Genomic DNA, 13,053 nt, shown 5'->3' on the forward strand with positions numbered 1-13,053 from the left:
CTCGGAGAAGCTAGTGGGCGGGGCCCGGACAGCCCCTCCTCCCACCCACAGCCTCCGCCCTCTCCCGCTCGGCCAGGTTGGGGATCCCGGGATTCAGGACCGGAAGGGACCCTGCTGAGATCCATTTGTTCATTAGCCTCGTTTGATTCCGTTTCGATCCTCCTGAGAGGACGTCCAAGCTCCTGGCTCGAACCCTCGTCTCAGGCAGTCGCGCTCTTGCCGGGCCGTAGAAGACTCCGGCTCCAACATCTCCATACCAGCGACAGGAAGCAATGTGAATCTCGATTCTGACTCGAATCGCTAAATCTTTTCCGCAATCTCCTCTTCTTCCGGGGAATTTAAAGCAAAAGCCAGTCAGTTCCTGCCCTCTCCACGAATTCTCAGTCTCATAGAGGGGGGTTCAGAGGAGGAAGGCACTGAAATCGAGGGGGTCAGGGAGGGCCCCCACTAGAGGACGAGCTTTTTGGTGGGTTTAAAGGAAGCCAGCGAGTCCGGCGATCGGAGCAGGGGAAGGAGAGTGTTCTAGACGCGACCCCCAGCCGGAAAACTCCCCGGAGCCACGGGGAAAGGCAGCGAGGCCGGCCTGTGGCGGGGATTATAGAGTAAGAAGCTTGGAGAGGACGCGCTTTGGAACGCCTGGCAGAGCAGTTTGTATTGCTTCTGAAACAAACGGAGCCCCCGGGGTTGGGGGGACGTGACAAGGCCCCGCCACTTGGGAAGGGTAGCGAGAAAATCCACTTCACGAGTCAGGTGCAGCTGACCCTCACCCTTCTCTAACCATCTCGCTTTCCTGAAAAGCCGGAATTCCAAACCTCCCGCTTCACGGTGCAATCTCCGCCAATCAGGATCCTTCACCGGGGTCACGCGACTTTCAGCCGCGGGCGCAGAGCCCTCTGGGAGACTTAGTCCAGAAATTCCCCCAAGGAACGAAAGCCTCTCGTCCCTATGACTTGTGGGAAATGTAGTCCTGGCGAAGAGCCCCCCCCAGCCGCATTTCCCCGCGACGCCCCGCCGTTTCCCGTTGCCCCCGCGCGGAGATAAGGAAGTCCCGGCCTCCCCTCCCCTCCGCAGCTGACCTCGCCTGCTTTGGGGACCTTTGCCCTGGGAATGAGGCCCGGAGGCGGAGCCTTTAAGAAGAGGCGGAGCCTGGGGGCCCCGGCGGGGGTTGGAGTCCCCTCGGTTGCCGCGGGGACTGGGCGGGTGCGGCGGGAGGCGGCAGGGAGCGGGCGCGGAGCGGAGCGGGGCCATGGGCAGCTCGGCCAGCCGCCTCTCCAAGGAGCTGCTGACGGAGTACCAGGAGTTAACGTTCCTGACCAAGCAGGAGATTCTCCTGTGAGTACCGTCCGGCCCGCCCGGCCGCCAGGAGGAGCGGGGCTGCCGTCCCCCGCCAGCGCGGACGGCCGAGGCCCGAGCCCGGGCCGCCCCTCCCCGCCCGGACTAGGCCCATCCCGGCCCGGCGCTGCCCTCCGTGCCCGGGGGGTGGTGCTGTTGCCCGCGACCCGCTCCGCCCTGCCGAGGGAGAACCCCCAGCTGGCGCCCCGGCGGGATGGGGAGCCCCTCGGTGCGGGGCGACTGCGTTGGTTCCGAGGATGCCGGGCGAAACCCGGGGGATCCTGGCTGCAGGCGGGGAAATGGGCACAGACGTTGGACCCGTGGCTCCTGGAGAGCAGGCACTATTTGGGGCCTTCCTTTGTAGTCTTTATATTAGTACCTTGGCCCATAAATACTTGATGACAGACTGATGGGTTCCTGCCCCCCTCTATCCTCCCCCCGTCCCTCAAGTTGGCCGACTCTTTCCATGAAGGCAGCTTTGGAGACTCCAGCCCGCAGTTATCTCTTCTAACCTTAGAAATCTTAGAACTTCTTAAGTCACCTGATACTTTGCGACATCTTGCCTAGATTATTTTTAATTCATAGGATCCTCGGACTTTTTTGCGTATTTTTTGATCCATTCTCCAGCCAAACTACTAGACCCTTCTCCAACTAAACTACTAGAAGCTAACTCGCCACAGTCATATCAATTTAATATAACTGTTTAACATTAATTATAAATCTGAACATTGTTTATTTGGTCCGTCGATTGACTGCTTATGAACTGAATGAATGAGTGATTCTGGTTTTCTTCACAAGGGCCCACAAGAGATTTAGTGAGCTGCTTCCTCCAGAATCTCAGAATGTAGAAGATTCCCTGATAACCCGAATATCTACTGAGCGGATCTTAACACTTCCGGAGCTCAAGGTGGTACACTTCCCACAATGCTTTGCTCAATAGTTAAATTTCAGCCACCTGTTTTGGAATCTATGGGATATTTCTCAGTCTGATGACTAACTCTTATTCTGTGGTGAGTGGTGAGCAGTTTCCCTATAGTTCCTAATATAGGGATTTAGACACTGTCCATTCGTAATTAAAGTTTAGTGGTTGATTTCCTATCAGAAACTCAATTCCCTTCTGCTTACAAGAGCCTCTCTTGCTCTAGGCCAACCCCTTCAAGGAACGTATTTGCCGTGTGTTCTCCACAGCACCAGAAAAAGACAGCTTGAGCTTTGAAGACTTCTTGGACCTCTTCAGTGTCTTCAGCGATGCAGCTACCCCTGAAATTAAGTCCCACTATGCCTTCCGAATCTTCGGTAAGGCCTGAAGGAACTAAGGTAGATAATGAATGGAGTTAGGGGAAAGGTGGGAAGAGTATAGTCTTTTCAGCAGGGATGATTTTTTTTTTGTTATGTAATACTTTGTGACATCTTGCCTATATTATTTTTAATTCATAGGATCCTCTGACTTTTTGTGTATTTTTTGATCCTTCCTCCAACCAAACTACTAGAAGCTAATTCACCACAGTCATATAAATTTAATATAACTGTTTAACATTAATTATAAGTCTGAACATTGTTTATTTGGTCTTTCTTAACTAGATTTTGATGACGATGGGACCTTGAACAAAGAGGATCTAAAGCAGCTAGTGAACTGCCTTACTGGGGAAGGGCAGGACACTCGGCTCAGCAGTTCTGAGATGAAGCAGCTCATTGAGAATGTGAGCTTGGACAGTATGAGGAGGGAAGGGGAGAAGGAAAGGTATTGAGACTTTTGATTGAATTTCTGTGTCCTTCTCCTGGGCAGATCTTAGAAGAGTCCGACATTGACAGGGATGGTACCATCAACCTCTCAGAGTTCCAACATGTCATTTCCCGTTCACCGGACTTCACAAGGTATAATCAGGGCCACCTGGCACTTAGGTACCCAGGGATAAGGAGAGGGGAGAAATATTTTTGGATTAAGAGTGTCCCAAGTCAACCCCATTGTCCTTTGAGATTGAGTCAATTGCAGACAGGCTTTAAGGGAACCAACCTTCTGGAGAAATCAGCCTTTGTCTGAGTTTACTTGATCTAGGCTTCATTTTCTATCCTCTATTCATCATGCCTGTTCTATGGGTCAGTAACTCAGTCAACTTTTATCTCTTTCAGCTCCTTTAAGATTGTCCTGTGATGGGTACTTGCTATGTCTGGTCATACTAACCTGTCTTGAGAAATTCTCTTCTATGCACTGATCTCCCCTGCAGTGCCAACTCCTTGCAAATAAATGGTTGCCATGCGTGGGCTAGCCCTGGGATTTGTCCTGAGGAATCCAGCCCTATGGGCTCTCCTCTCCTCACTGCCATTGTGACAGCACTGTTCATGTTTATATTAATCAATAATAAATATTTGGAAGTTTTGCTCACTTGTGTTTTAGTGGGTATGTTGGATAAAGCTTGAGATGCAAAGCAGAGAGATTTCTTTTACGATTAATAAGAAGTATAATAATTACCTAGCTGTATGGCCTTGGGCAAGCCACTTAACCCCATTTGCCTTGCAAAAAAAAAACCCTAAAAAAAAAGATAAGAAGTCACCTCTCAGGGTTGTCATGAGGATCAAATAAGATATTTGTAAAAGTGCTTGGTGCAAAATAAGGTGCTATTCTGTCGCTCCTTATTCCCTATTTCTTCCCTTCCTTTGTTCACATAGTTGAGTACTCTATAGTTAGCAATTATTATTTTTTCTTTTTTTTTTTTAAGGTTTTTGCAAGGCAAATGGGGTTAAGTGGCTTGCCCAAGGCCACACAGCTAGGTAATTATTAAGTGTCTGAGACCAGATTTGAACCCAGGTACTCCTGATTCCAAGGCTGGTGCTTTATCCACTGCACCACCTAGCCACCCCTAGCAATTATTATTGTTGCTGTTGATTTATTTATTTTGGGCTTTTTTGCAAGACAATGGGGTTAAGTGACTTGCCCACAGTTAGGCAACTATTAAGTGTCTGAGGCTAGATTTGAACTCTGGTATTCCTGACTCCAGGGCCAGTGCTCTATTCACTTTGCCACCTGGCCACCTCTACTGCACCACCTAGCAGCCCCTTTAGTGTTGCTATTTAAATGATAACTATAATCAATCATTGTTATAATCAGGAATGATCAATACCAATTATGTAGTATGAATGACTAATATAGAAATATTTTACATAATTGTACCTGTAGAACCCATATTTAATTGTTTACCCAAGGCAGTTAAAGGGGGAGAGCTAGTGGGAATAGAAATTGGAATTCAAAACCAAATAAAAATGTTTTAAAATTTAATGTGTGTGTGTGTGTGTGTCTGTGTGTGTAAAGATTAATAAGAGGAAAGGACCTGAATTACAGCAGAGCTAGGGCAGAGATATCTCTATAAAGCAGGAATGTGAAGGATTCAAAATGAACTTCTTGTTCTGCACTTCAGGAATGTGGAGGATACAAAATGAACTTTTTGTTCTGCACTTAAGGGTAGATTATTCAGTACTCAGCACTTCCCTCCTATATTTAGCTGTCTTTGTCCAGTACATAGAGACTGAGTCCTAAATTCTTAAAGTTCAAACTGTTGGGGCAGCTAGGTAGAGTCAGAAGGACCTGAGTACAAACCCAACCCAAAACACTTACTGGCTGAATGACCCTGGGCAACTAACTTCACCCTGAGGCCTCCTAAAAATAAAATGTGCAAACTGCTAGTGATCTCCACTTAGCCTCATTCTTGTACCTTAGTTATAGAACAGACCAACTATTTAAATTCCTGTCATCCCAACTGAATATTGCTTAGCAAAGATAGTACATTGTTGACCATCATTTCCCCCAGAAGCAACTCTTTGCGATGAAACAGCTTATTGAAAGTGTGAAGAGAGGCAGGCTCAGCAGGAGGAAGAGAGGAAGATGTGTAATTGTGCTTTATTCCTGAAGTTTCCATGCCCAACACAGTCAGAACCAGTTTTTAATAATAGCAGTTAGTGTGAAAGACAAGTCACACTGCAATAGACAAAATTCAATTTCCAATTTTATTTAAAAAAACCAATAAAGTGCATTTAAAAAAATGATACAAAACCACAGATTGATGGTCCCTGGACTGGGCAGTGTCAATGTCTCTGAGCAGAAACAGGGTCAGATAATTATTAAGCTCTGGGGAGGTTAGTCATTTATGGAAAATGGGAGGAAGTCCAAAAAGGTCAAAGGACAAAGAAGGATGGGGACACAGTGGTTCTTTTAGGAAGGGAAGACAGTAAGTCTAGTCTTTGATGTTCAACATGAACTCCGTTAAAAAAAATGGACCATGCTTCTATCTCCTCCCTTGACACAGTCAGGACACCAACCTCACGCCAACTCTCTTGGGTCCCATGGAAGTACACAGAAACAACAACTAGTCCTGTGGCTTGGCAGGGTATGGCAGTGACATAACAATCCTCCTGTTGTCTGTAGCCTGATTGTTCTGTGGAGGTAGGGAGAAAAGTGTGCCCTGGGTTGGCTTTCTTAACTCAGGGGTCCTTGGCATGGCCCACCTTGGGGAACCTCTTGGAGGGCCCTAGGTCTCTACAATGACTGACTTTGGCAGCAGAACATGAGAAGAATTGAAAAGGAGGCACACTGAAGAAAAGAAAATGGTGTTTTTAAAATTCAGGCTCAGGCAATCCTTTTGTCCTATTATACCCAAAATGCCCCATGGAAAGCATAGGGAGGAAAGGCCATGGACTGAATCCCTTCCAGCACAGTTCAAAGGAAAACTTGATTGCCTCTCACCCCCTCACACTTGTTTCACATTTTCTTTATTTCCCTTAAAAATGTTTTCAAAAAAGCTCAGAAGAGCTAGTTTCAGAACCACCTCTAAGCAAGGACTGATAATGAATAAAAGTCCCTCAGAACAAGTGAGTTCCTCTAGGAGCCTTCTAGTTGTAATATGATCATTAGGGGTCCAAGGTGACCCCCCCCCCCCCACCAAAGGCCAGCAAATCTCTTTCCACTTCTGGCTCAAGGGTGGAGGCCTTAGAGGCACGCTGTCAGGCTGATGATCTTTCCTCTGGCTGGTCCATGTCCCCAGAGACTCCCATAGTAAGTAGCAGAGCTTCTTCATTGGGCTAGCTCTGGTCTTTGATTTATGGGTGCCATTTGATGAGGAAGAGGTAGGGCTGGTCATTCTATTGGAGTCATAGTCCCTAGGACTAAGTTTAGCTCTTAACCATCTCCTATACTCATACCACCGAATCACGGATCTCAGAGCCTAGTCGTACCCGGGGCCGAGGACATGGGGGAGACACCTCTACAAAGCTGTCCTGAATACTAAGAGGTCTCTTCTCTGATTCAGTGAAAGCTCGAAGTCCTGGAGAGCTGTCAGCAAGGGCCTGGTAACCTTTGTGGTCGGGTAGGGCACTGGGCGGGCCGCCTCCATTGAGGGACCGGTTTTCAGAAGGGAGCATCACTGGGCGAGTTCTAGGATGCACACTGGCACACTCTCCCTTTTTGAGGAAGACCTTCATGCCATCCCGGTGTCGATAAAGGAGGAAGAGGGTGAAGAGTACAATAGCAAGTCCAAAGAGACCACACATCAGCAGGAACTCGTTCCAATAGGTTTTGTAAGGAACCAAAGCAGCCTTGCCATTGACAGGTGAGCTTACCCGGGAGGTGTTGATAATGACTGGGACGATAGAACCTTCCTCCCCATCTGAAGCTCCCTCGGTAGTCTCCACACAGTAGTTGACCACCAGGTGCCTAAAGTTCTCCTCTTTTGACCAGCACTGGAAAGAGCCCAGCCTCTCTTGACTGCCCACTAGAAGCAAGTCTCCATTGGGCAGCACACGGTAAGAGGCAGAATTATTGATAGGGACACCATTATGGTACCAGTGTGGGGATGCCAGATTGGAGAGGAGTTGGCAGCTCAGTGTGTTGACAGTGTTGGGCAGGAAGTGTACTGGCTTGCATGGTGTCTCATCTACCAAAGAAATACACAGTAGGTTTCCAAAGGCTCATCAAACTTATTAGGGCCTAAGGTAGCTCTTCCCCTGAGAAACTTGGGGGATTGCCTTTGTTAAGGAAAAAAAATCAGCATCTGGCCAACCATCAGAGAGCCCCACCCCATAGAGATCTACCAGTTCCTTAACCCCCTTTGTTTGGGTGGGTGGTAGCTAAACCCTGCCAGGTGTAAGAGAGAGATCATCCCGGTATTCTGGGAATAAGTAGAGAGCAATGGAAGCAACAGTACAAATTGTCCCTTGAAAAGGCAAGGGTTCTAAACCTTTCATAGAGCTCTCTGCATCAGATTATGGCCTTAACCTCTTCCACCTATGCCTTCCTGAAGCAGACCTTACCTGATAATAGAGACCAGGAGTGGTTGCAGAGTAACTCAGTGTTGGCATCTTCAATATCCTGTACCCATGGCCTAAGAACAAGAGCAAAGTCAACAGCCACATTAGGAGATGGGCTTTCCAATGCTAAGAGTCCAGATAAGTCCCTCCAACTTTGGGAGAGAGAGAGAGAGAGATGATCAGCCCACATCCCAGTACTTGCAGATAAACAGGTGGTACAGTGGCATAGTGGATAGATAGTGGAATCAGGAAGACTTGAACTCAAATGCAGCCTCAGACTAACTAGCTGAATAATCCTGGGCAAGTTACAGCCCCTATTTGCCTGTTTTGTTCATTAAACCTCCCAGGGTTGTTTGGATCAAATGATTTAATAATTTAGCACATACACCAATAAGCTTTTTATTAACACCACCACCATCATCTTCATTATTTTAGTTAGTCATTAGTGGAATTATTTCACAGGATGATGCTTCCTACAGAGCAAAAGTAGGGAAAGAAGAGGCAAGGGGAACATGGGTCAGGATCCCCAGAGCATAGGGTTAGGGATATTGTCCATCTGTTTCTGTTTCACCCTCTTATGCCCCAATCTTAAGCACTGCTTGAAGGAAGAAAGAATTCAACAGGAGGAAAATGGATGCTGATGTGCCAGGGCAAAGGAGGGAGAAGTCACCAGTAATAGGATTCTTACTGTGAGGCCAGTTCAGGCTGGTAGTGCCTGACGTCTCTGCAGCTGATTCCACTCCATGCACAATAAGGGTCCCGGGACAGGATGCATTCCCCACAACTTGTATACAGGCTGCAGTTAGCCACAGACACCTGAACCACAGCGGAATAAGAGGAAGCATACAGAAGTCCCTGAAAAAGAGAAAAAGGGGATGAGAAGTTAGCAGGGACAACTTCCTGGCCAAGGACCTACTCTGCACCCCCAGAATCCACCCTGCCCTGGTCTGCAGGGGAAAAGGCTGGATCAGATGGGTGGTACCACATGGCAGTGCTGCCAACCTATGGGTTCCCTAGGTTCCCTTTTCTGGACACATCTGAATTCTATAGGGTCCAGGTTTGGTCCCAAGTTTTAAGTTTTCCAAAGAATAAGGGAGAAAAAAATAGACTGGATATGTGGCGGCACAGCAATAAGAAAATTTGGGACAAAAGTTAGAGCAATATTCTCCCTAATCCCAGAGCCTCATATCTCCTCCCTCCTCTTAACCATATTCTTGCTCACACTTTGGGCATCCAACAGTAAGTTCTGAACAGGGTGGTCAGATGGGAAGAGCTGGATCTCCTCGATAATATGCACCCTCTGCTTCGAGCTCACAGTTTTATGCAATCGGCCGTCACCTGCAAGATGAGAGAGAGAGGTCATCTTCCTTTGCGAGGGGAAGGATTCCCCCGCTACAAGCCCCACTCCTCAGTGAGGGTCATTCCTTTGACCCCAAAGACCAGGGAACTCACTTGTGCCCAGGAAGAGGACATCATAACTACGATGCAGGCCATTGACTCGATGTACAGAGAGGCGCTGGTAACGAGCCTTAGACTGCAGCAGCAGTGGGTTGCTACGGACCTGCTTATCCATCAAAAAGTGATCTTTGAGGAAGTTAAGCACACGGTCAGGAAGCTGCAAAGAGGAATTTATCCTATTTTCCCGAGCCTTATTAGTGATGCACTGGAGGAAAAACAAAGAAAAAGCAAAGAAGATAAATTTAAGCAAAGAAGAAAATTTTAAAGATTAACACTCAAAAGTACTCCTATGCAGGGAAATTCTCAACAATCAGAGACAGGATCAAGCACCAGTTCTTTAAAGGATGTATGATCTCTCAAAATCTCTTCTAGGCCTATTATTATGTGTACACACAGAGGCAACAGTAGCTGTAAGTATCCATGCATTGATCTAAATCCATAATGACAGATACATAAAAACTATAATATATATATATGTGTGTGTGTGTGTATAGGATGTAAGTATATATATATGTATATAATATACAATACATTGTATAACAACATACATTCATGCATATATAAAACTATATACACAACACACACAGATCCTATTTCTCTACTGAAGGCTATATGATATACATACAATCTCAAAACTTTCTCTGCCTCTTGCAGAAAGAGACAGGATGGGGCATTGTTCTGGATCTTTGACATTAGAGACAGAATGATTAGACTGAGGTTGGATAGCTGCTGCTTCCCTTACATGGGTCACACAGGGTCTATTTTGAGAATAAGGCAAAATGGTTTGAGGGGAATACAGACCGCTCCTGGCCGAGGTGTTGGTGAATCCGTCACTGTGTACCACTGTTGGGTTTCTCGATTTACTTCTTTATAGAGGCCACTGAAGGCACTCTCCACATCCTGCATGGTGAAGACACATATGGCTGAGCTTCCTGTAGCTCCCTGATGCCTGCAATGGAAACAGATAATGTCTGAATTGTCACTAGGGCCCCATCTGCATCGAAAGATGCCCTTGGAGCTCTCTAAACCAGGTCTGCTAAGAATCCAAGGGAAGGAAGTATCCGGAGGGAGGGTCTCCTCACATCCCACAGGCTTGGCCCCTGTAGTTTCTTACTAACTAAATAACAGCAGGTCTTTTTCTTCAGGCTAAGAACAAGACTCCTACTCCCACTGGGGACCTACCACTGTGAAGTGAAGACTCCATAGAAAAGGGTATCTTGCCAGTCCTTAGAGCTAGGGCTTAGCACAAAGACATCTTGGAGCACATTATAAGGGAAGCCATCGGACGGCCGGGAACAAAGCAACTGGGCTTTTAAGAAGGATGTCCAACGTCTCTGCAGTACTCTCTCCCCACCCAGGTCCCCCTGTCAGGAGAGAAAAATCAGATTGAATTTTGTGAAACACATGGGAAGGCAGCAACCCTGAGGAAGGGAGGGAGGGTCTCTGAAGAGAGGAGCAATCAAAGGGTTGATCAACCCTTCTCCCCGTTTGGAATTCCCAGGCCTGTTACCCAGAAACATTTCTACCTGTGAAGGACTAGATGAGGACACCCCCTCAAGATTTACTGATTATCCAATTTTCTCACAGAACCCCACCAAGCATTCCTGACCTTTCATTTCAGTCAATTAAATATTAAGCAGCAAATGGCATTGTATTAGATATTAGGGATAGAGATGAAAAATACAGTCCTTACTGCCCTCAAGGAGCTTATAATCTAAAAGGGGATATAGAATAGGTACACAAATAAATTTGACAATAGGTAAGAGATTGATAAGGGCAAATGAAAGATCCAGATTTAAGAAAACTGAAACTAAAGAAAGGTTGGAGTGGGGAGAACAGAGTACTTTTCCCCAAGAAGATGCTTCTTTTTTTTTGGTTAGTTCCCCAGCCCTCACCTTGCACACACGGGCAATTCGGGACACAATTGTGTTCTCAAAGAAGTCAAACTCCTTGCCAGACTCGCTGAAGAAGAAGTAGATTTTGTCATCATCCCCCCGTGGGTTGTCCAGGCTCTCAGGAATGTAAGCGGAGTTCACAAAGACTGGGTCTGTGTGGGGTTGGGAAAAGCTCAGAGTCAGCAGAGGAAGCAGAAGGGGAGCCCCATGGCATCAGTCCCATGAGGAGAAAGAATCAGCTTTGCCAGATTCGCACTGGTTGGGGAAAGTCCTCTGGCTCAACTCTCCTGAACTGGGCCCATTTCACCAGGCTCAGCTGTCACTCCCAAACTCAGCCTCCAGCTTTGTGCTCCCCTTTCATCCTGGTGTCAAACCATCCCTCACTGGGCAGTCTTTAAGTCCAGGCAGGCAGGGTGACCCCCTGAAGGCTACAGTTCAAGGATGAGTATTGAGGGAAGGGGGGAAATCTTCACCTTGAAGCCAATTGAGGGAGTTCTCAGTCTTGAGGGTGAGGCGATTCCCCTGGCTCTGGGAGATGGTTGGCTCATTCCCTTGGAAGTTGCTGACTGTTCCGGCATAAAGTTTACCATCTGCCAAGAGAAACATTCCCATGGGAACAGCCCCAGAGCAGCCCCCATTGCTGAGCCTCACCTCCTCCAAGCCTAGAGGCTCAGAATGTCTTTTTTAGAGTAAGGACTGGGAAAGGAGCTTGAGGGTTCATTTAATATTAGTGTTGGGGTTGCAGAGTACCCATTTGACCCAAATTAAAATTAGACTTAGGACTAGAATGGATCTCAAAGAAGTCAAACCCAGGGGACACAGCAACAACTTGAGAAAAATGTTTTATTGGCTCTTTTTTTTAAAACATCACCAACAATTCCCAATAACTCCCCTCCTCCAACTGTTGTTCCATCTGGCCAGTAGAACCTTTCCTTGTAACAAAGCAGTACAGTTAAGCAAAACTTTGATCATATCTAACCACATGCAATAACTCTCTAGCAAGTCCTATGGTTTCTACAGTCCAGAACAAAGAAGGATACATTAGAATTGGCAAAAATGGAACTAGAAGGAAGGAGGGGGAAGAGAGAGAAAGGAAATATGCCTAACCCCAGATCCTCAACCAGGTCCAGACTCTGTCTCATTCTGAATGTTCAGCAAGGTGGATTTTTTTCCCTCAGCAAAGTTTTCAGGGAACCCCATAGGTGCTGAGGAACCAAATGCCCCTACTCTAAAGCACTGGAGGAATACTCTGCACCCCCTCCCCCTCCCCCTCAGGAGAATACCAGACACTCACCAACCATGATGGCTGTAGACTTGTACTCAGGGTCAAATGGACAGCGGCCCTTCCCATCCTCTAGCAGGACGTTCCCCACTCCATCTCGCGCCAAACTAAAGTTCTGAATGTTCTAAAGTGAGGGCAAATGGGACGATTCAGAGCCCTAGAGCAGGACCATAGCAGCCAAAGGGGCATGGGTCAGGCAGGGGTTTGCAAACAAGCTGGATTTATATGGAAAAGTCATGAAAAGAGGCATCTGAATATAGTACTAGATATTGGACTTTGGAGCCAGGAATACTTGCGTTCGGGTCTCACAAGTGACAAAGATTGTGTGACCCTGAGAAAAATCATTGAATCTCTTAAATTCTATTATTTCCTCTATCCTCTCAATAGCTTGCTTGTATGTTGTCTCCCCCTCTTGATTGTGGGCTCCATGAGGACAGTCTTATGCCCTTTTAGAATCCCTATCACTTAGAATAGTTGGAGGTAGGAGTCAATCATTTTCAGAGCGTTTTCTTTTTTTTTTGGCATGGCAATGTGGTTAAGTGACTTGCCCAAGGTCACACAGTTAAGTATTAAGAGTCTGAAACTGGATTTGAATTCAGGTCCTCCTAACTCCAAAGTTGGTGCTCTATCCACAGCACCACCTAACTGCCCCCCATTAAGGGTTTTCTTGGCAAAGGTACTGGAGTGGTTTGCCATTTCTTTCTCCAGCATCATTTGACAGAGGAGGAAACTGAGGCAAACAGGGTTAAGTGACTTGCCCAGGATCACTTAGGTAGGAAGTGTCCAAGGCCA

General features: G+C 46.9%; 2 protein-coding genes across 3 annotated transcripts in view; one reads left to right on the forward strand and one right to left on the reverse strand.

Moving 5' to 3' along the window:
• Positions 1-37: 37 nt before the first annotated feature.
• Positions 38-5,197, forward strand: CIB1 (calcium and integrin binding 1). Of its 2 annotated transcripts, XM_074234072.1 has the most exons (6): positions 1,208-1,332; positions 2,131-2,239; positions 2,478-2,628; positions 2,914-3,032; positions 3,119-3,207; positions 3,463-4,615. In XM_074234072.1, the coding sequence occupies exons 1-6, from the start codon at positions 1,247-1,249 to the stop codon at positions 3,482-3,484; spliced, it is 576 nt and encodes a 191-aa protein (XP_074090173.1). In that variant the 5' UTR covers positions 1,208-1,246; the 3' UTR covers positions 3,485-4,615. The 2 variants fall into 2 exon arrangements, with proteins under 2 accessions (XP_074090172.1, XP_074090173.1); XM_074234071.1 differs by lacking the exon at positions 2,131-2,239 and having other exon boundaries at positions 38-1,332; positions 3,463-5,197.
• The window catches only part of SEMA4B (semaphorin 4B), a 66,230-nt gene continuing 58,353 nt past the window's right edge, over positions 5,177-13,053 (reverse strand). The window contains exons 7-16 of the mRNA XM_074236211.1: positions 12,274-12,385; positions 11,453-11,569; positions 10,980-11,131; positions 10,267-10,448; positions 9,886-10,033; positions 9,079-9,289; positions 8,849-8,964; positions 8,315-8,481; positions 7,630-7,700; positions 5,177-7,253 (exon numbers count right to left, since the gene is read on the reverse strand). Of these exons, the coding sequence (XP_074092312.1) occupies positions 6,517-7,253; positions 7,630-7,700; positions 8,315-8,481; positions 8,849-8,964; positions 9,079-9,289; positions 9,886-10,033; positions 10,267-10,448; positions 10,980-11,131; positions 11,453-11,569; positions 12,274-12,385 (2,013 nt within the window). The 3' untranslated portion in view covers positions 5,177-6,516. The remainder of the gene's footprint in view (positions 7,254-7,629; positions 7,701-8,314; positions 8,482-8,848; positions 8,965-9,078; positions 9,290-9,885; positions 10,034-10,266; positions 10,449-10,979; positions 11,132-11,452; positions 11,570-12,273; positions 12,386-13,053) is intronic.

The sequence above is a fragment of the Macrotis lagotis genome, chromosome 4, assembly GCF_037893015.1.
Source record: "Macrotis lagotis isolate mMagLag1 chromosome 4, bilby.v1.9.chrom.fasta, whole genome shotgun sequence".
Lineage (NCBI taxonomy): Eukaryota > Metazoa > Chordata > Mammalia > Peramelemorphia > Peramelidae > Macrotis > Macrotis lagotis.

What these genes read in the sequence shown, in the direction of transcription:
- CIB1 (XM_074234071.1), top strand. Translation starts at nt 1,108, where the DNA reads ATGAGGCCCGGAGGCGGAGCCTTTAAGAAGAGGCGGAGCCTGGGGGCC. An exon ending in ACCAAGCAGGAGATTCTCCT is followed by an intron (nt 1,333 to 2,477) that starts GTGAGTACCGTC and finishes CTCTTGCTCTAG; the next exon opens with GCCAACCCCTTCAAGGAACG. An exon ending in TGAAGCAGCTCATTGAGAAT is followed by an intron (nt 3,033 to 3,118) that starts GTGAGCTTGGAC and finishes TCTCCTGGGCAG; the next exon opens with ATCTTAGAAGAGTCCGACAT.